The following is a 20896-nucleotide window of genomic DNA, read 5'->3' on the forward strand; positions in this document are numbered from 1 at the left end:
TTCCTGCGCGGTCGACTTACGTATACAAATTTTTAAGATTAGTAGGCCAAATGAAAAAAGTTCCTAAATACGAAAAAATCACAGACTATAGGCATATTTTTTTTTTCATGATGCTTTGTTGCAATTATAAGAATTAGAAAACTTTCTATTGAAGTTCTTATATGCTTCCATATATGAACTTCAAAATGTATCTACAACATCTGTGCCGTATGCCTGTGCCCCACGGGCCTTGGTCTTACACGTTCATGCATATAAATATTAATTACGCTGTGCTAAACAATGTCTATAGCGCGAACAACGTGGTTGTATACGTAGGCTTATAGTCTAGAAGCATCGTTAATGTTCAAATTTCGACACAGTAAGAGGAGAAGTGATAGTTACCATGTTAGGTAGATCTCCAAAATTCCAGTTGAAGTGACCACGATGAGCCAACTGACCTGACATGGTATTTTCATTCTACACTTGTGCTCAGTCAATGTAAATATATTATATAATTAATGATGATGATGTAATATTAAATTATCATTCATTAATGTATTTTATAATTATTGTTAAAAAAACTGGACTAAATTTAAATACTCGTTTAAATAACAATGAATGGGACGAAAATGTCTCGCGCAGTTGTAAAATTTGTCCATGTTGAGAGTGTTCAAATTCGCCGAGAGTACATATTGACTATTTTTTTTATTTTTATTATGAACTTTATAATATGAAAATGTGAATCCACTATAATTAGGTGTTCTGTGGTCATAATTACCGTCTATGTCAAATAAATGTCAGTGTCATCAAAAACGAAATGTCATGGTTGTCAAATTTGCGTGAACTTGTTTGTTCTTCTTGTCTTGATTTTGTATTCCAAATTTCTTTATTTGCAAAAAGACATCCTGGAATTCATTCGCGATGTCCGAGATGGAGGTAACAGAAAGCGCCAACGACTGTGCCAATGACTTAAGTGAGTATCTGTTCATAGACTATTTTATTTTAAATTAATTTAATGTTATCCTTGCAGATGGTAACCTATTGTTTTTAACCGGTTACATTTTGTTTATTGCTGCGTCATCTGTGTTTATTTCAGTGCTTTTGGACCGTGTATTTCTTCGACTTGGTAATGCGGACACTGACGACCAGCTGGAAAGCTGCCTCACTAGGTTTTTGCCTCCAGTCATTTTAAAACTATCATCTCCTCATGAACAGGTATGTTACCAAAATTTTTCAAATTTGTTCAGTATACCACAGCACCACCTAAAATCAACTATAACTATTTAATTAGAAGAATATTTTGGATATTTTATAATAAAATTAATTAATGTGTGAAACTTGCTTTGTATCTTTTGACTATATTTATTTAAGGTTCGAACTAAAGTGATGGAATTATTGGTACATGTAAACAAACGAGTGAAGTGCCGTGCTGATGTACAGCTTCCTGTGGAAACATTACTGAAGCTCTATCGGGACCCTACTGCAAACAGTTTTATTATTGTGAGTTACTTTATTTATGCAGGTTTTTTAAAGCTGACCCATTTATAAAATTATATAGAGTAAAATCTGTCTGTTTTAAGCATTTAATCAAAATAATGTTTAGTCTTTCTATACTGTTATATAAAGCCTACTTTAAAAATATTTATGAGATACAAAACAATATTTACAAAATTATAACATATTATACAAATATTTTAATGATTTTTAAGTATTGTAGTGTATTTACCTGAATATTATTTGTTTTCATGACATTCTATACTTTTCAGAATTTTTCAATTATATACATAACAATGGGGTTTCCTAGATTGCCTCGTGATCAGCAGTTGATTTTAGCATCATCATTGTTGGAAGCACTAGAGAACAAACCTCAGGGACATCAAGACTCGTAAGTCTAAAGTGATATTGCAATGAAAAAAGATGTTTGATGAAGATAAAATAATGTTTGTTTTATAATAGATTGTCTTTTATCAATATGCTAAGTTATAATGTAACAATAAACTAATATAAAGAAAAAATACAAATTTAATTATATCATGTAAAAAATGTATAATTTGCTGCTACTATTTTATTATATTTACTTACTGTATATTTTTGTATTTTGTTACTATTCCTATGTTTATAAACTTGTATCCAAAATTTTAATTATGCTGAGATTTTATATGATTCCCAGGTTATTGATGCTTGTGATGCCACTGTTAGGAGATATCAAGGAGAGCAATTTAAATCTGAAAGAGAAGCCGAAAGTAGCTTCCCTGATACTGAAGTTTGCGACTGATGTTCTTTTACTGCCTTACAGGTAGCCATTCCTTTTTATATCATTATAAAAAATAATTGAGAATTAGATTTCATTATTTGACTAGTAATAAGAACATCATCACTATTACAGAGATTAAGATACTGAAGTTCTAAAATAATTCTAAATATCAGTTATTTAAAATTTTATTTATGGATGATGATAGAAGTCCATCATTCATCATTATGATCTGTTTATGTAGGCAGTCAGTCTGCTTCATTATCATATTATGGTGAATTCATTAGGCACAATAGTACTAAGTTTATGTCTATATAGGTATATTTATTTACATGAAACTAAACAAGTTTTACAGTTTCCCAATATGCTTAGAAAGATTATTGGGATGCAGTATCTTGGACCTGACATTACACACCCTTCTGTTAAATATTAACTGAACTGAGAAATTCTGTGATATTACATTTCTATTTATATTTAAACATTTCTAGGGCTCTACCAAATGCTGGAGAAAGTGATTTCCAGGTACCGCCAGGAATGAGCATGAAAACATATAAAAGGATTGTGGATAAGACCCAAATGAATCCTAATCAATTGGAAGAGGTACTATTTAGCTTATTATAATTATGTGTTGTATTTTGTATATTTGTGAGACTTACATTACTATAAAAAATATAAATCAAATTACAGACACAGTAGTTAAATGAAAACAAAAAAATTACAGTTTTCATTCTTGTAGGATAAGTGTTCTACAGTATATGACAAAAATTAGCAATTGTACATTTTTTTATTGCATAAACCTTATATTTATAGCAGTATATTTTAAAATTTTATCTTCAAAATTTATCATATATCTACATAACTTGTAGAAAATTATTTTGAAATTGTCTATTTGGTTATTGATATAATATTACAAAATTTTTAATATAAACTAAAATTATGTTTTCAGATGAAGCTTTCAATAGTAAACTTCATAAGTAAAGATATATTCAACAATAACGATATTTTGCTGACTCTGATCGTGGCCGCTGCCGATTCTCGGTTTAGTGTTGCTAATCACGCCAACAGTCCTCTGATAAGGGTGAACAGGTAAACTTAGAAATAATAATATTTGTTTTCTTTTTATATAAAAATAAAGAATATGTATAAGGTAAGAATATGTATAAGCAACAGAAGGATGTATAAGACTTTGTACAGTCTTCTTGTATGTAGCTGTTCTAATAATTCTAATTACAAGTATTTTCTTAAATCTGTTTGCAGTAATAATAAAGAACTTAGTGTTTTGCTATGCTTTGAAAAATAGTAATGTAGAATGATTTTTCCTATACATTATTGCATGTCTTTTTTAGTTCGGGTCAGCTACTCATATGTGAGATTTCAGGTGTTTATAGGCAATGGTAACTATTGCTATCATATGGATCTTACTCTTGTTTGCCACAATTGTAGTATAAAAAATGTAAGGGATACATTTATTGCTTACATTTTCTTATTCTGTTACTAGCACTGCCCGCCGATTCACCCGCGTTAATTTTTAATAAAAAATATAGCCTATTCTGATGTATAAGCTACTACTACTACTAATACTACTGTAAGGTTTTATCAAAATCCGTTCAGTAGTTTTTGCGTAAAACAGTAACAAACCACTATACTCCCAAACTTTTGCGTTTATATTATTAAGATGTATGTTGTTTTCAAGTTTTCATGAATTAAGTGGAATGTGTTTAAATATACAGCTCTGTGGATTGGTCGCAGCCTGCAGTCGTGGCACCTCTTTATTCATTGTATTTGGGTACCTGGGGAGGACTAAAAGTGCCACCAGATGATCGCAAGGTTAGTTGAAGTTAATGTATAAAATTGCCTAATTATTTATCTCTGAGGCAGGACTGAGCCTTACCTTCCCTAAAGAGCAAGTAAGTATGCTGTGTAGGCGAAACATATAATATTAGTAGTACTGTATTAAATTCTAGTTATTTATAATATTTATCTAAAATGAAATAAGTAATCAGAATTGCTGCCAGAAATGTTTGATATTCAGAACTATAGAATAGTGTTTATATTTTGTATTATATCGAGATGGTTTGTATTATAGTTTCTAATAGTTGTATGTGTACAAATGTTGTACAAAATGTATGCCATCTAGTCGGCGTCACAATATTATTAGACAGTCTGATAATAAGCTTCACAGCTTTAAACCAAATTGCTTACGTCAGTTACCGTCTTCTTAAGTGGATAACGGTAACTGACGTAAGCAATTTGGTCTTTTTACATGATTTTATTGTTTACAGGTGCCTGCGTGCACAAGACTTCGTTTAAAACTGATACAGTACCTGAACAAAGCAACTGGCCCCGCTATCATGTTTCCGCATTGTGTTCAGGTTAATTATTTTTCTTAGCACTTTTTTTTTATTTTATTTCATTATGGTTTTCAATCTTCTGTTATATTTTATAAAATACGTATACTGCAACAACTATTGCACATTACTAGCTTTGTGGGACGATTATCCTATGCTCCTATATACTCACGTTCCGGTTAGTGCATTTCCAAAGAAGGTTGGCGTAGTAATCAACGATTCAATCGAATGGTAGCAGCGTAAGAGAATCGTCAGTTTGAATATAATAATGTACGAGTGCACTAATATATATCTTTATGAAAAAACATATTATTTCAATAATTTAATTATAGTTTGGTGATGGGATTAGACATTGATAATCCTACAATAATAGCTTTAAGAGCTCATGAACTCTTGGGTTAATAACGCTCTTTCTGTAAGACTAGAATATTTTAGTAATGAATCATTGCACGGTAAGTACCATTATAATGTAGTAGACATCAGCCCTGCATGTGTCACATTCACAGCTTATGCCTACATGTCTGTATATGTATATATATTTTTTAAAGTACACACTCTAATAATAATGTAAACTACTCGTTGTAAGCTTCACATTTAAATATGTACGGCTTGGTATATTCATTATTAAGTATGAAAAAATACAGGTAATTACAAAGAGGTCAAGTACCTGCCAGGTTTATAACTTTGATTGATATTAAATAGTACATATTATTTTTCAGGTGGTATTTTCATCTTTATTTGATCCTAATACGAACTCGCGTCTCCGAAACATGGCACTTATGTTTTTGCTCAACGTAATTAACAGGTGAGAGAGCGTACTTATTTATAACACTTCGGGGACTTCATTTCGCAAGTAGAGGAAGGATTTCATATAAATTTATAAATATCTGTAGTTTTATACTTGGTATATCCTCAATGAATACTGTTTTGGTATCGGAATAATAGTAAATTTAGTAATTAAATAAGTAAGATAAATAGTTTTTTTTACTTGATTGTGTATTTTGTTGTTATTATTGCTTTAGAGTATGCCTAATAAATATATATGTATTCCTAAAATATATGTATATCAGGGTATAACTTGTAATTGGAATGGTATACACATGCTGTCTGTCTACCCCTATTCTAATTACCATTAATTACTACCAATCGCTAATATAAATGGTTTGCACTTCAGACATCACGTTATCACGTGATACCCAAAGCTCATGCATTACCATTTCAAATGAATCGTAAAGCATGAGCAAGCATGATTCAAATAAAATGAATTAAGAGTTTAATAGTATATTAATGAGTTGTAATATTTTTTAGTGGAGACCAGAGTCAACTAAAGAAAGTGGCGACAGTATTTCTACAGGGCCTGCTCAAGTTAGTACGATCAGAGGAGCACGCTGAACACCAGCCTAAGGCTTACATGTGCTTAGGTATGTTACTCATATATTTTTAATGATTTCGTAATTTTTACCGAACCATCTCCCATCGTCTTTCGAGCTCTCAGTGAAAAAAGACGTAAAAGATTGTGTGAATAAAGTCAGTTTGTTAATAAAGTTTAAATAAATATGTTTCTAACAGGTAGACTGGCAATGAAGTGCCCGGAGAGTATCAATAATCAATTTGCATTACTTGAGGAACTCGTTAAGAAGATTCCCGAGGCGCCGCCGGAGATGAAGACAGCTCTAAGAGATGCGATTCTCGAGATGGCAGTCGCTTATAAAATCACACCTAAAGGTATAAAATTACGTTTTGTCTATTGCACTGAGCAAATTAGTTTGCCACACACAATGTTAAATGACTGATGGTAATTTTTTAAATTATCTAGTTATGGAGTCTTAATTAATGGAAGCGAAAAACATATACGCCGACCCCAAATAAATGGGATACAATGGGATGACTGATGGTAATTTTTTAAATTATCTAGTTATGGAGTCTTAATTGCCATTATATAGTCACCTAATCACCCAATCACCCCTCTATGATATAATACCCCTCATCTACAAGCTTGAAGATAAATATAAATACTTTTATTACAATTTATTTGATCAGTAGATAAGATGTCGTGCTAATAATCATGATGATGTCAAGACGAATGTTTTCATTCAATGATATGATTTTTATTTATCAGAAACGCCTTCAGTGGCATCCACAGCCGAAGGTCCAAGTACATCGCAGAGCAGTAAGATGGAAGTGGATGAGCCAACTAGTCCGTTTGATGAGCCACAAGCGTTGGCACTGTTTGCTTTGCTTGATCAGTAAGTATTATCTATTATTCGAAAACTGATGTGCAGAAGTAGAAGATTAGTAAACTCAACTGTTTGTAAGGATTTAGGAACAGTTGGCGCCCTAACTTTAACCTAGGATTTAATATTCCACCGAATTACGTAAGAAGTGTCACCCGTCGTCGTGTCCGACTGTTTGCAACTACGGCGGTACGTACTAGCCACGCTAATAATTGTGCCACTATGCGAGCATTGCAACTATTAAATTTATTATTGGGTAAGGTCCAAGATGCTGACGTATACACAGAAGCCTTGCCTTCTATAATAAATAAAATAAGAATGTTTTTGTCATTATATAGTTGAGTATAATAGTTTTAATATATAAACGTGTTGGCAATTACCTGTAAGTTTATATTGTGTTAATTGAACTAAATAAATAAATAAGGGCTCCACCCTGCCGCACCATGGCTACGCCCTCGTTATAAAAATGGGCATGTTATAAAAATGCTAATATTTTCTTGACAGCTACATGCACAGCGACGAGTCTATGATACGATATGTGGCTATGAGGTACTCGGCCACTGTGTTCCCGCAGGACTATGTGCCCTCGAGATACTTACTCCTACTAGCCAGTGGTGACAGGTGAGTTTTCACTAGACTTAGAAGTCAAGTAAAAAGTATAAGGTTAAATAAAAGCGGTAGTTGGTCTGAGACTTCGTACCTGTGGTACATTCCATAAAAATAGTTTATAACATTATATTTAGGTTGTAAACGGAATGGATTAGAACAGACGAAATTTAAAGTGATAGCATTACTTTAAATTTAGTCTGATATTTACAATACAATGGTGAAAACTCTACCCAAACTTGTAACAATTTTTTTGTGAACGAATTAAAACGACACAAATTGTATGTACAACAATAACACTCAACATGTGTTGATTAGGCTGTGTCTGAGATTAACATATACGAACACACTGGCAATTGTGACCTTGAAAACTAAAATTTATTTAGTCTCATGTTTTACATTTGTATTTAAAATTTTAGTCAAGATGAAATATCTACTGAAGCCCTAAAATATCTATACGGCACTTCTCGTCCAAACGAAATCGAGGATGTAGTTAACAACGTATCAAGGAAAGAGACAACAGTAGTCAATATAGATGAAGATACATCAAAGAAAGAAAGGGACAGAACACAGGAAGTGGTCGAATTTAAAGTGCCAAGATTCAAGGAAGTAGTTAATTATATTTGGGAGCAAATACAGAAAAGGAAGAAGGGCTCTAATTCTAAACATAGATTCGTGATCGGTAATCAAGTGTTGCAATTTCATCCGCTTACGTACCAGGAGGTGAGTGCAAGCTGATGATTATCATATTCTTTTATTGCGTCACAAATAGGGACCATAATCGTATAAGCTACTGTTGCATAGGAGTATTTGCTGCTACTGTAGCCTTCACTCAACAACGATTCGTACTACTGAAGTCTGACTTAATTAAATATAGTAAAATGATGTATTGAATTGTCAATATTCTCTTAGTTATTTATGTTATAGATTATATAATGAAAAAAACTATCTACATATACCTACTCGATATTGGATGTTATAAAACATAATTTATAATAATGTCCCTAATGTCCCCAGATTCTGAGGTACATGCGTATGACCTTGAACAAAGACGCAGATCTGCAGGACTGTTCTAATCACCCGAACGCGACCTCTCCCCTCCTAACGAAGTACTTCTATGACAAGTTGCTCGAAACTGAAGTGCTGGAGAGATACTTGACCATGATCACTACAATACTGACTGCTAGTCCTGGTAAGTTTCATCACATTATCATTGCCTCAGATTAGACTTCTGAATGTTACCTAATTGAGAGCTATTGATAATTCATAAATGTACTTAGCCAATTTACTCAAATTTCAGAAATAATGCCCCTAACCTGTTTTCTCGATATCGTCGGTTGTGTCCCAGAGAAAATGTCGGGCAAATATTCCAGTTTACTCCCATTCCTCAGGACTTTATTTACGACCAGTACCAAGGAAGAGATCAGAGATACAGCCGCAGTGATATACGCGATTATCACAGTGAATACAAGTGAGAAATCGGCGATAGATAACGAGATTACAGAGTTCGTGGCGCAGGGAAGAGGGAATAAAAACTTGGAAACCCAGTGTGGGTATCTGTGTGCGTTTGCGCACTTGTGTGAGAGAAGTATTGTGATGGCGAAGAAAGGGAAATTTGGTGGCAAAGGTTTCAACGCTACAAACTGGGAACCTTTTAAAGAGGGTGTTTTATGCTTAGGTGAGTATATTTTTATATTATAATATTTTTTATATCTAAAAATGCCAATCTGGTTACAAATATTTATATATGTTTTTTATAGACTTAAAAGAGTATCGTGTTAAACATTCACTGCAGACGCGTTCGTACCTATTTCAATATCGTACTTATTTATATGTATTATTATGTCCATGTTGGAATTACGGACCAACTTATGTAGATGTCGTTTTTGATGTGAATTAGTGTAAATAGTAGTTGTGGTAAAAAGGAAAAAAATATTAGTATTCATAACTGTCGACCTTATAGAATAAATTGCTAACAAAATTTTTTTCTATAAGGTCGACATCCATGCGATATCCTGGTCCTATCCCTACTTCACTGTCCAATCTGATTCCAACAGGCCATTCATACACGAAGAAAAGTAATCTTCGTTTCTATCCAATTGTAATAAGTGTATTTGTGTATTATTACAGTTAATTACTTAATCAATCCTCAAACGCTTCTGGTCAGTACGTCTTGTTCAGCGGTGTCGTTACTCGCACGCTGCACTAGCTTACCGCTACCCAATTCCACTACAAAACAAGACGCACTCATGGAGACAGATAATCCATTCAATATAAACAAGAGTGATACAGAAGTTGTGGGCGATGACGTCATCACAAAATTCACAGTAGCGGATAAGTTGTTCAAAATTGTTGGCAACGCGAAATTACCGTCAAAGGTCAAAGAGAAAGCACTTTATACGCTCGGCTTGTTATGTTGCGGCGAGAGATTTCCGTTCCCGAAGGAAATTGTTAAAGGTTTCTTGCAGATGGCTAAAGATGTGAGTTTATTTGATTAGTTATCTAGATCATCTATTTTATTTGTAGTATGTGATTTTACTTTAGAGAATCAATATACTTGGAAATGGAATCAATAGACTTTGCTGTACTTGGTATTGGTTTATTGGTACTTGAATTAATGTTAGTTTATTTATAAATTATATTTATTTATTCTATGTTTTTTATTATATTTTCAGAGCAAAGAGTTTGAGATTCACTTGCAGATCGGTGAATCATTAGTCTTATGTGTAGAAGGAATTAACTCTAACGAGAATAGAGACCTATGGACAGAATTGCCCAAAGAGGTATTTATTGTAGTGTATTTCATTATTAAGATAATGGTTTATGTAATCTAGCGTATATAATATCTAACTACATATATTTACACGGTAGTTAATATATTTATTTATTCTAGGGTCCTGATAAAGTTACAAATAAAGAAGCACAAAAAGAAAATGATGATTTACTCGAGTGGTTGCTTCAAGAGCTATTCAAAATCGGGAAACAGCCACATCCACACTCCAGACAAGTATATATTTTTATTAAACATAAATGAAATTATATTCGTAGTTATCGGAAAAATAACTTTTGTTTCTAAGCCGATTGGAATGGAACAAATTTTGTTACGGGATGTTTGCTGGAAGACATTAAATGGAAATTGTTAAGTCATTTCTGAGATTATTTAGAATAGTTCTTAGTAATTATAACGCATAAGGGTTGTCATACATATTCAGTGACAACGTGATGTTCTTGGAGAATGAAATGAAAGAAAATTTGTTATTGTTCTCCTCATAGAAAAATAAAAGAAACATTTACATACTAATAATATTTTCAGGCAACAAGTATATGGCTATTAGCACTCTTGAAGAATTGCCCTGAACGTGTCCCCATAAAGAATAAGTTGCAAGAACTACAAAACGTTTTTATGGATTACCTTTCGGAAAATAGCGGTAAGTTGAACATTACTTTATGTAATGTAGCAGAGAAAAATATGGAGTATAACTAGGGTTAATTTGAAAGTGTACCCAAAATACTGATATATTTTCAATGGAATTGCAATTTTTCCTGATAAAATTTCTCGACAAATGAAAACAATTGCCGCAATTTCATATTTTTATGTCATGTTTTTTACTAGCCTGAATATAAAGTGTTCATTATTCAAATAAAATATATTTAAAGACATTTTTATTAATCGAGTATGTAATATAACTTAATTTAACAGAGATAGTACAAGATGTGGCCAGTAAAGGTCTGAGCCTTGTGTATCAGAACTCAGATGAGAGTCAGAAGCAAGCTCTGGTCTCTCAGATCATAGACCAGTTGACGAGCGGTAAGCGTGCCGTCACACAAGTCACAGAGGATACCAAGATATTTGAAGAGGGTCAACTGGGGAAAGCGCCCACTGGGTAAGTTCTCACTGTTCCCGTTTTCTATTTTGTTTATTAACCGTTTGCTATAAAATTAACACAATGTGAAGTAATTTTACTACAATACGTTACCGAAAATCATATCCAAAGCAGTTAAGTCATTTCTGAGATTAGCGTGTACAAAAAAAAATGTAAAAGTTTTTCTTATTTATCTTACACTAGCTACCCGCCTCGGCTTCGCATGGTACATATAAAGCTTCCTCTTGAATGACTCTACTATTGCTAAAAATTGCATTAGCTAAGCTCAAAGATCTGAAAGTATCTAAGCGAAGAGAGAGCAGAAGTGTCTTCATTTTGTACTATGCTGCGAATTTATTATACGTACAGATTTTGTGGATGATTTTTTTTGTTTCAGCGGGAATCTTTCTACATACAAGGAATTATGTTCACTGGCTTCGGATTTGAATCAACCAGACCTGCTGTATAAATTTATGCACTTAGCGCATCATAATTCTGTATGGAACTCGAAAAAAGGTGAGTGCTTTGATGGTTACTATAATTATATGAATGTGTTTCTTATTTGTTTTGTTTGTTAAATGCAGATTTTCAGGAATACAGGAATGTATTTGCTATCATAGTATTGTTGTAGATGTTGGAGTTGGCGTATTATATGTATGTTTTATACTGTGACAATATAAAAGAATCTTGTTCATTAAATATGATTTTTTGTGTATTAACAAATATTCGCCAACGAAATGTTATGAGATTGTTAATATTATGCCTTCAGCATGAGCTGCCTTTAAATTCGGTAAGGGACGAATTTCTTTTATTAATTCTAATAAGGTTACATGACACGAGCGCCGTAAATACATTTTATATTGTGTTGTCATTCTTGTATTATAACGACCGATTTACACTTTACATTAAGTTGTCCGTATTAGCTTTCCAGATATTTAAAATAATGTTATCGAATTATTGCAGGCGCGGCATTTGGGTTCCAGTCGATCGCACGCAGCGCGGGTGCGGCGCTTGCACCGCAGCTGGGTCGCATCGTGCCGCGCCTTTTCCGCTATCGGTTCGATCCCACGCCGCGCATACAGAACTCCATGGCCGCCATCTGGCATGCTCTCGTGCCTAACACTCACGCCACGGTTAGTTCTATTATAATTCGAAGCATTAAGCTATTTATATATTCTTTTGTATACATTAGTATGTACTATGATCTGTGATATTTTTTATATGACAGCTTTATATACATTTCAAAACTATTTTGCATGTTTCGATGTCTCTCACAGGTGCAAAAATATCATAAAGAAATTCTGGATGACTTGGTAGCGAACTTAACAAGCAATCAGTGGCGCGTGAGGATGTCCTGTTGTAATGCTCTCGCTGATTTGCTGAGGTATGCTTAGTCTTATTTTCGTTGATTAAAATGATATAATATACAGGTGATTTATTTAGAGAATATTGGGGCATATATGCTATATGAAGAACTACTGAACATCGTAATACTATATTTGTTTGATTACAATTATACAGTTTAAATTTTTTTATAAATACAGTATAAAGATTCATACTCTACATATTATAGTCCATAGACGGAGATATAATAGTCACGGAATGAAGTCACAGAACGAACGTAGCTCTATCTCGCTGAGCTTCCGTAAAGCGTGAGATCACTCAGTTTATTTAAATGTTTTATACAGTATTTGTATAGTTGCCCGTGCCTACTTAAATATAATTCGTTTTTATTATCGCAAGTAGGGCAAACATGGTTTATATAAAATAAGTCAAAGACATAACAATAGACTGCCTTATCAATATGTAGCAATTTTCTACTGAAATTAAAAAAATCGTTTAATTTTAAATATCTTTATAGTAAATTTCTTCTCTATTTTTTGTCTTTTTTTACCGCTTTACGCGAGTGTGCAATATCTAGGATAGAGATCTTATAATCAAATACATTGTCCTTAATCCCATAAACTTTCCGGAAGGAATTTTTAAAATGATTATACAAACCATTAGAAGAAATAAGCAAAGAAAGATAGACGAAAACAGCGACGTGCATGTATGCCATTTATAGAGTTTTGAGTTGTATCTCAGAGGCGCGGCGAGCCTGCAGCCATCTCTGCCGCTGCTGCCGAAGGTGTGGGCGCAACTGTTCCGCGTCATGGACGACGTGCACGAGGGCACCCGCAACGCTGCCACCTCCACCGCACAAGTGCTCTCTAAGGTTCTCGTCACCTTATATTAGTAGCCAATTGATGGTCCAGCGGTTTAACACACCGTACTTCAGATTCGGTGCGATTCTTCGCACGGTAAATGACTCATGTATATAAACATTTGTATTCATGAGTGATCGTTTGTGTCGGTCGGGTATATTCTATGGATATTACATATGTATTTAAAAAAAATATATTTAATTTATATATATATCAATTGTCTTATAACACAAGCTCTACCACTTGGTGATCCAGCGGTTTAGCACACTGCCTTACTCTCGATTTGGTTCGATTCTTCGCACGGTGCAAACGTTTGTATTCATGAGTATGACCGTTTGTGACGGTCTGGGTATTTTCTATATATATTATCTATGTATTTATAACCATATATATCATTTGTCTAGTACTAATAAGTAGAGCTTACTACTTAGTTTAGGGCAAGATGGCGCTATGTGATATGATTGTCTAGGGTTGTTTAATATTATTAGAATTGGTTGTTATTTGTAGCATAGACTCAGCTTAGTTTGAGCCCAAAAGGTGCGTTGATAATAACCACGGTTACTTATTATTATTCAAAATTGCGTTTCTCATTACATTTACAGATATGTATACGTGCATCGGACGTGAATCAAGGCAAGGACGGCAAGCAGGTGGTGTCAGTGATACTGCCCGTACTGCTAGATAACGGTATCACCAATCTTGTGAAAGAAGTCCGCAGTGTTAGGTGAGATCACAGTAGATGAAGTATTATAGAAATATATATATATATATATATATATATATATAATTACTCGCATTTATATTCTCAGTATAGAATTTTGTAAATTAGTTTAAGTCGAGCTTTCAACCTAACCAATGTAGAAAATTCTTATTAAAAGGAACAAATACAGATTGAAGTCTGTTGTTCTTGTTTGTCTTTTTTCTCCCATTTATAAATATTATTTTACTTGGTATTTCTCGCTTCGTGATATGATGCTTATCCATACTTGCTTTCTATAGATGAAATATATTTTTTTAATACAACTAGTATTCCTTATTTCATATAAAAAAAATATTTGTTTAGGAAAGAGACAAAGGCAAATCATATTTTTTTATTATCTATATGATCAATCTGTATATTAAATACTTGCAGTTTACAAACAGTATCGAAACTAGTGACGGCAGCGGGTGATAGCCTGAAACCATTTCTGTGCAAGTTGATACCGGCATTAGTTGGCGCGGCTGGTGATCTAGAGTCAGCCAAGTTGTCCTACCTCAGCACTGCGCTGGCAGACAACGACTCGCGCGAGTTACTTGACGACATGCGTGCCGCCGCTGCTAGACAACACTACACCACAGATACTGTAGTCAAGGTATGTTGTTACCACAGACGATAGAAATATTAACGTTCCCTTCATGAAATACCATTAAAAGATAAAACGATACAAGTTGTACAAAAGGCCTCCTTATCGCTATATACTCGTAGTCACGAATTAAAAAGAACTTTAGACAGAGATATACTCTCTGTTTATTGTGATTTTGTTTTTATTAAAACAAGTTCTTTGGAACTTTTTTTCATGTATATCTTTATGACATGCGCACATTGTACTCGGTATATATATTTAAATAAAACGTGCATTGAATCGACTACTGTCCCTGAGATTAATTTAGTTTTCTTATCGTCATTTTGATAACCAGTCAGTCAACCAGTCAAAAGTGATTAACACAAATTTATTTTGGGTGACGGCCAGATTTCAATTCACGACAGTTTGATTTAAGTACTAAGTTGCGTTCAACTGTAAATAAAGTACTTAAGAACTAATTGAGATCATTGGCGTTCCCAATGAGATCATTAGTTCTTAAATACTTGTACTTTATTTACAATTCATATCCACAGTGTATGCCTTACGTCGACATCGACGTATTAAAAGAGACGCTACCGAAAATGTTGGAGCTCATGAAGTCTCCACAACTTGGTACGAAGGTCGCGTGTTGTCATTTCGTAGTCCTCGCGGCGCATTATCTGAGGGCGGACCTGGAACCAGTAGCTGGAAAGATCATGTCCAATCTGTTGAATGGCACCTTTGATAGAAACGCCACAGTTAGGAAGAATTACGCTGAGGCTCTTGGGCAAGTGGCCGCTTATGCGAAGGTAAGTTCTGGAATATTGTTCATACTTAATTATTCTAATTACTTGCAATTTATGTAGGTATTTTTTATATACAATATGGCTTACAAGACCCTCTAATATTAGCTTATGTATAGGTTAAAGACAACATTTTAAAGTCAGGCTTATTTGTTACTATGTTTTAGATTAGATTATGAAAAAAATATTAGTTCAGATTATTCTCTCACATCTGATCCAAATACTCTCAATAAGTTTAATAATTTACAGCCACAATCAGCCGAAAAGTTAATGAAGAAATTAGTTAATTTATATGAAACAAAAGAAGATGACATGTCGCGATCGGCTATCGCTCTTACGCTGAAGTCTGTGGCGAAGGCTAAGATAGAACATATTAAGGATAACGAAGAAATATTGGCGCCTATGGTGTTTTTGGCAATGCATGGACCTAAAGATGAGGGTTAGTTTTAATATTCTGATTTTAGAAATTCACACTCCTTAGTATTTCGACTTATGACTAAAAGTCAGGTTTTCAAATCTAACAGACCAAAGTACTTTGTCAATTTATATTTGTCTGTCTCTCCTGGGATGGAAAGAGGAATACAAAAAAATAATTAATATGAGAGATGGCGGTAGGCTGCCCTTTCCCACGTTTGTTTCAAATATACCAAGCAAAAGGTGTAAAAGTGTTACGTTCAGGGCGATGGTAACAGTTCATAATGCCTCTGAGATTCTGATATGGGATAAAGGTGCATTATTATTGTATATATTTTTTACCTTTATCTATTATTTTTTGACACAATATTTATTAATTAGCAGTCACAAATTCTTATAGAATTGATAAACAATGTTTTCCGTTAATTTATGTAGTAAGTACGTAAATGAGGTATTGATTATGTAATTAGATTCATCAACGGTGGAAATGTACGAAGAGATATGGACGGACATAAGCCCGACGCGAGAGAGCGGCATCCGACAACATCTGGCCGCGATACGACTCGAGATAGAGAACTCTCTCAACTCCAGTAGCTGGACGAAGAAGATCCAGGTATATTATATTATTCTCATCTACAGGAGGGGCCGTCTATAAATACGTCACGCGTTGAGCGGGTAGGGGAAGGGGGTTTACAAAGTGACAAGGGGCGTCCATTTCATAACGTCATATTTAAAATGTAATATTCCAATAAACCAATATGCAAGACGTCATTTATTTTCTGATGAACAAAATGTGTGGTAAATTCATACGTAAATTCAACGACTACGTTTTATTGTAAGAGCCACTAGTCTCCGTTACTAACGATTACTTCTCTTAAATTATTTACTAGATGAAATAATTCTGTGAATATATGCAGGGGGCGAACGCGATAATAACAGTGAGTAAAGAATCCTCAGCTGGTCTGGGCGAACAACGATCGCCGCTACTTCGGTCTCTACTGGCCGCCGCTCACGGGAAGACCTTCGCCGGAAAAGAACATCTACTACGAGCTCTCGCACAACTCTGCCTGTCAGTATACACATTAATAGAAAATTCTTATAGTAATATCAGAAATATAAATAAGAACAGTAATGGGCACTGACCCATTGAACATAGTTACACAAGTGGCATAAAAGAACATCCTATTTGTGGAAGCCGAAGAGTTACCCGCTCACGTAATTTTTAAATAAAAAAAATAGTAGTGGCCATAATACACAAATTATCGTAGTGAGGTTGATCCGAGGCCTGTAGAGATACTAGGAAGTTCTACGCTTCTGAGAGTACTTTTGCTCGCTACTGTATTTGTCTTCGATTAATCGATAAGTCGCCCTAATGCGAATACTGAAAACAGAGCCCAATTTACTTACACGTGTCATGTGTTGAATACAAGGAATTTTTTATCGAAACTGGTATAATAATATTATAAAAAGGAAATGATTGCTTTTTTGTTTGTGATTAAAATTCAAAATATACCTGATGAGTAAGTATATACTTTGTAATAATCCTGCCATATCTTGTAATAATGGAAATTGATGAGAGAGGTATACCACTGCAGATAAATTTGTGCAGGGACTGTTATTGGAGGTATAAATCTAGATTTATACCGAATTATTTGTATTCCAGGGTAAAGGATGGCGAGGCTCCCATCCCGGCTTCGCTAGTAGCAGACTGTCTGAATGCGTTGGTGGTGGAATGTCGTAAACAAGAGATGGTATACAAAAGGCACGCAATAGCAGCGCTGGGTGATGCTCTAGCGGCAACAAGCACTGACCGATTCAATCAGGTCTACGAGATCGTGAAGGTTATATTGTCCAAGGTTAGTTACCGTGTGTTTCGGTGTGAAGCTTGGGGATATGGCATATTTTCAGTAGAAATAGTCACTTTTCCGACAGGTTTTACTGTTGTTGTCGATACGCTACTATTTAAAAATAAAAAATATCCTGACATACATACACAGTTGTTAAAATCCTTTCGACAACTAGATAATGACTCATTTTACATTTTAATAAATGTTATATTATGTACAGTTAATAAGTGTTGGTGATCTTGTAATTGTTAATATATAACATATTCAAGTGCATATTATATTTGTAGGATGAATCGTCAGTTGGTAAAGAATCAGATGAAGAGGACAATGAAGGAGCGAGACAAAGAAGAGAACAATTGACCGCATTGAAAGAAGCGGCTTATGAACTCTTAGGCAAAGCATGGCCAAAAGATCAGGAGACGCAAGGTAATGTTAAGAAATTCAAAGTAAATAAATAGTATTTGAATTACCTTTTAAATTACACTTCAAAAGTTTTTTTATTTTCCTTTATTTTTTTCGACCATACTATGTTTTTATCAGTCCTGAATCCATCCAAAAAATATGACTTTATAATAATTAATAAACTCCTGTTAGTCAATATTAAAGAAAAGGTATTTTAATCATTTGATCTGTTTATATATATTTTCTTCAAATTAGTAAAAAAATGGAGAGAAATAGGCTGTTTAGAGAAAGATTAAGGTATAACAGTTATAGCCACTTATATCCGACAGTTTTTATTACTATATTTAATTCTACCGTATATATATCTACAAGCATTGCTCTTTCTATAATAATGAATAATTATATTTATTTACGTAACAAACTCTGCTATAACCTAATTATAATACATGTTTTAATAGATAAATATCAAGATGTATTCTTCGAGCACTGCGCACAGTCGTACTCTACAAGTTCCCGGTCGACCCAGCTGGCCATCTTGACATCTATCACGCGGGTGTTGGAGAGGCTCACCATACTCAGTGCAGATGAACCTATGGAGACCGATAACGTGACCACAAACAATAGGGACAAATCCATAGCTAACGTCACGGAGCATGTTTCTTTCATTATTGATTACACATTGAGTAAGTAGATAAATGATTATTCCAATATCAAGTAGATTTGCTCAAAGATGTGAATTTACTTACTATTTTTAGCATACTACTATTATTAGCATGTGTGTGCAACAAACTTTCACTGCAGAAACCTGATCACGTTACCGGAAGCGTGTAACAATTATATGTTCTTTATATATCAACAAATTTATACATCTTTGAACAATCTTCTATTACCCTTGTGGTTAGTAAAGAGTGTACGACGACAAATAGACCAATGATGTGTAAATATGAAAATATTATTTTTATAATTTCATACTTAGTTGATCATTTAACAATTAGTAATAGTGCAATTAGTATAAAGGTTTTTAAGAAATATTTTCTTTTTTCTACTTTACTTTTGGGAAAGTTTTAAATTTTTTTGAGTAACACATTAGTGTTTAGATCTGTTTGTTTCATTTTATTCCTTGCTATATTTTCTCCAAATAGAGCTACTATGTCTAGTCAGATTTTGTACTAGATATATTACTTAGTAATTGAATACATGATTATGCTTCATACATGTTATATTTTTAATCTAAAACATTCTTTTCTGTTTCATTTACAGAAAACAGCAATCAAGTAAGGCATCGGAGAGATGCTCTGAATATAATGGAAATACTAATAAAACCATTAAAAGGTAATAATATTTATAAGACAATATTGTTGATTTGTATTTTAATTAACCATTATGTTAAAATGAGTAAGTAGGGAAAATAAAAGGGTTTTTGTTTCGTAACGTACATCATTTGTCTGCTTTATTTTTTAATGAGTGATTTCGAAAACAGACATGCATAGATTATTTACCTAAGTATAAACAATGGATTTAATAAACTTCTTCATTTAACAATATTTTTATTAAAGTTATGTTTATTTTTCAGATTTAAACAAAACAACAGAATTAAATAAACTAAAAGACATATACCAGTGTTATGCTCAAGATCTGTCAAAGGATTCATCACACGAAATAAGAACCAAAGTTGATAGTATCAAAGTTCATTTTAAGTAGAAAATGATTATTTATTCGCAATGCAGTCGGACTAATAATAAAAAAATATATATTAAAATGGGTTTCATTATATTTTTGTGCTATTCTGAGCACAGCCGTGTTTAATTATATGAAATTCAGCTATATGCTCCAGTCCAGTATTTAATGTCTATTTTTATATAACAATGCCACTCAGCTACTGTGTAATGAATATAGACAACAGGTAAAATGAATAAAACATACAAATGTAATATATTATCACAATATTTTAATGTAGCAATTAAAATAAATTTAAACTATGGAATGAAGTAAAGTATGTATATATAAAGTATTTTTTTATAAGCAATAACCAACCTACTACCACACTTATACATTTCCCCACTGAGAACAAAATGTTAAGTTTGTGTTACCTGTATACTTACACATGTGTTGTGAAAGTATACAGTATTTTTATTTGTATTTAGAAAGTATACAATATTTCACATGTTTTTATGCATAACATAAGTAAAATAGTCGACGCTTTGGATATGTACCTCAAGTATGTTCAAGAGGAACGAAAGTAGGTAAGAACTATGTCTTTTAAAAAACCAGACATAGAAATCAACCAGTTTTACATTGAATAGTAGATAGAAATTCAAGTTTTATTTAGAATATATTGAGAATTCGACTCTGTTAGCAAAATCCACAACAACAATGTTATGTTTATTCTTCGCTTCCATAACTAGCGGACTATAGTTAATATTGACTTTAAACAGTTGTCAAACAATAATTAGCTGTCATTATACATTTTTATGATGGTTTAATAATAAAATAAATGTTCTGAATATATATTTCTATAAATGTCAAAGATTAAAAAATAATCAATACAATTAAAGCGCTACTATATTCTTGAGGTAATAATGTAGAATTGAAATAGCAGTAATAGTGTCAAAAATTTGATTTA

General features: G+C 33.2%; 1 protein-coding gene across 1 annotated transcript; it reads left to right on the plus strand.

Annotated features, from left to right (window-relative positions):
* Positions 1 to 818: 818 nt before the first annotated feature.
* On the plus strand, positions 819 to 20434 carry LOC131843665 (proteasome-associated protein ECM29 homolog). Its single transcript, XM_059192352.1, has 37 exons — positions 819 to 952; positions 1076 to 1194; positions 1351 to 1479; positions 1746 to 1864; positions 2150 to 2275; positions 2719 to 2830; positions 3177 to 3316; positions 3961 to 4057; positions 4513 to 4602; positions 5298 to 5383; positions 5887 to 5999; positions 6148 to 6303; positions 6698 to 6824; positions 7317 to 7433; positions 7838 to 8141; positions 8436 to 8610; positions 8719 to 9096; positions 9549 to 9898; positions 10094 to 10201; positions 10312 to 10425; positions 10732 to 10846; positions 11119 to 11302; positions 11679 to 11797; positions 12245 to 12414; positions 12559 to 12665; positions 13367 to 13496; positions 14088 to 14209; positions 14618 to 14837; positions 15362 to 15616; positions 15860 to 16049; positions 16495 to 16637; positions 16942 to 17093; positions 17688 to 17880; positions 18159 to 18297; positions 18732 to 18956; positions 19534 to 19605; positions 19847 to 20434. Exons 1-37 carry the CDS (start codon positions 901 to 903, stop codon positions 19972 to 19974), a joined length of 5676 nt encoding a protein of 1891 aa, XP_059048335.1. The 5' UTR covers positions 819 to 900; the 3' UTR covers positions 19975 to 20434.
* Positions 20435 to 20896: the final 462 nt, after the last annotated feature.

This window comes from Achroia grisella, unplaced genomic scaffold (genome assembly GCF_030625045.1).
Source record: "Achroia grisella isolate CSIRO2021 unplaced genomic scaffold, CSIRO_AGI_Agris_v1 utg327, whole genome shotgun sequence".
NCBI classification, from domain to species: Eukaryota; Metazoa; Arthropoda; class Insecta; order Lepidoptera; family Pyralidae; genus Achroia; species Achroia grisella.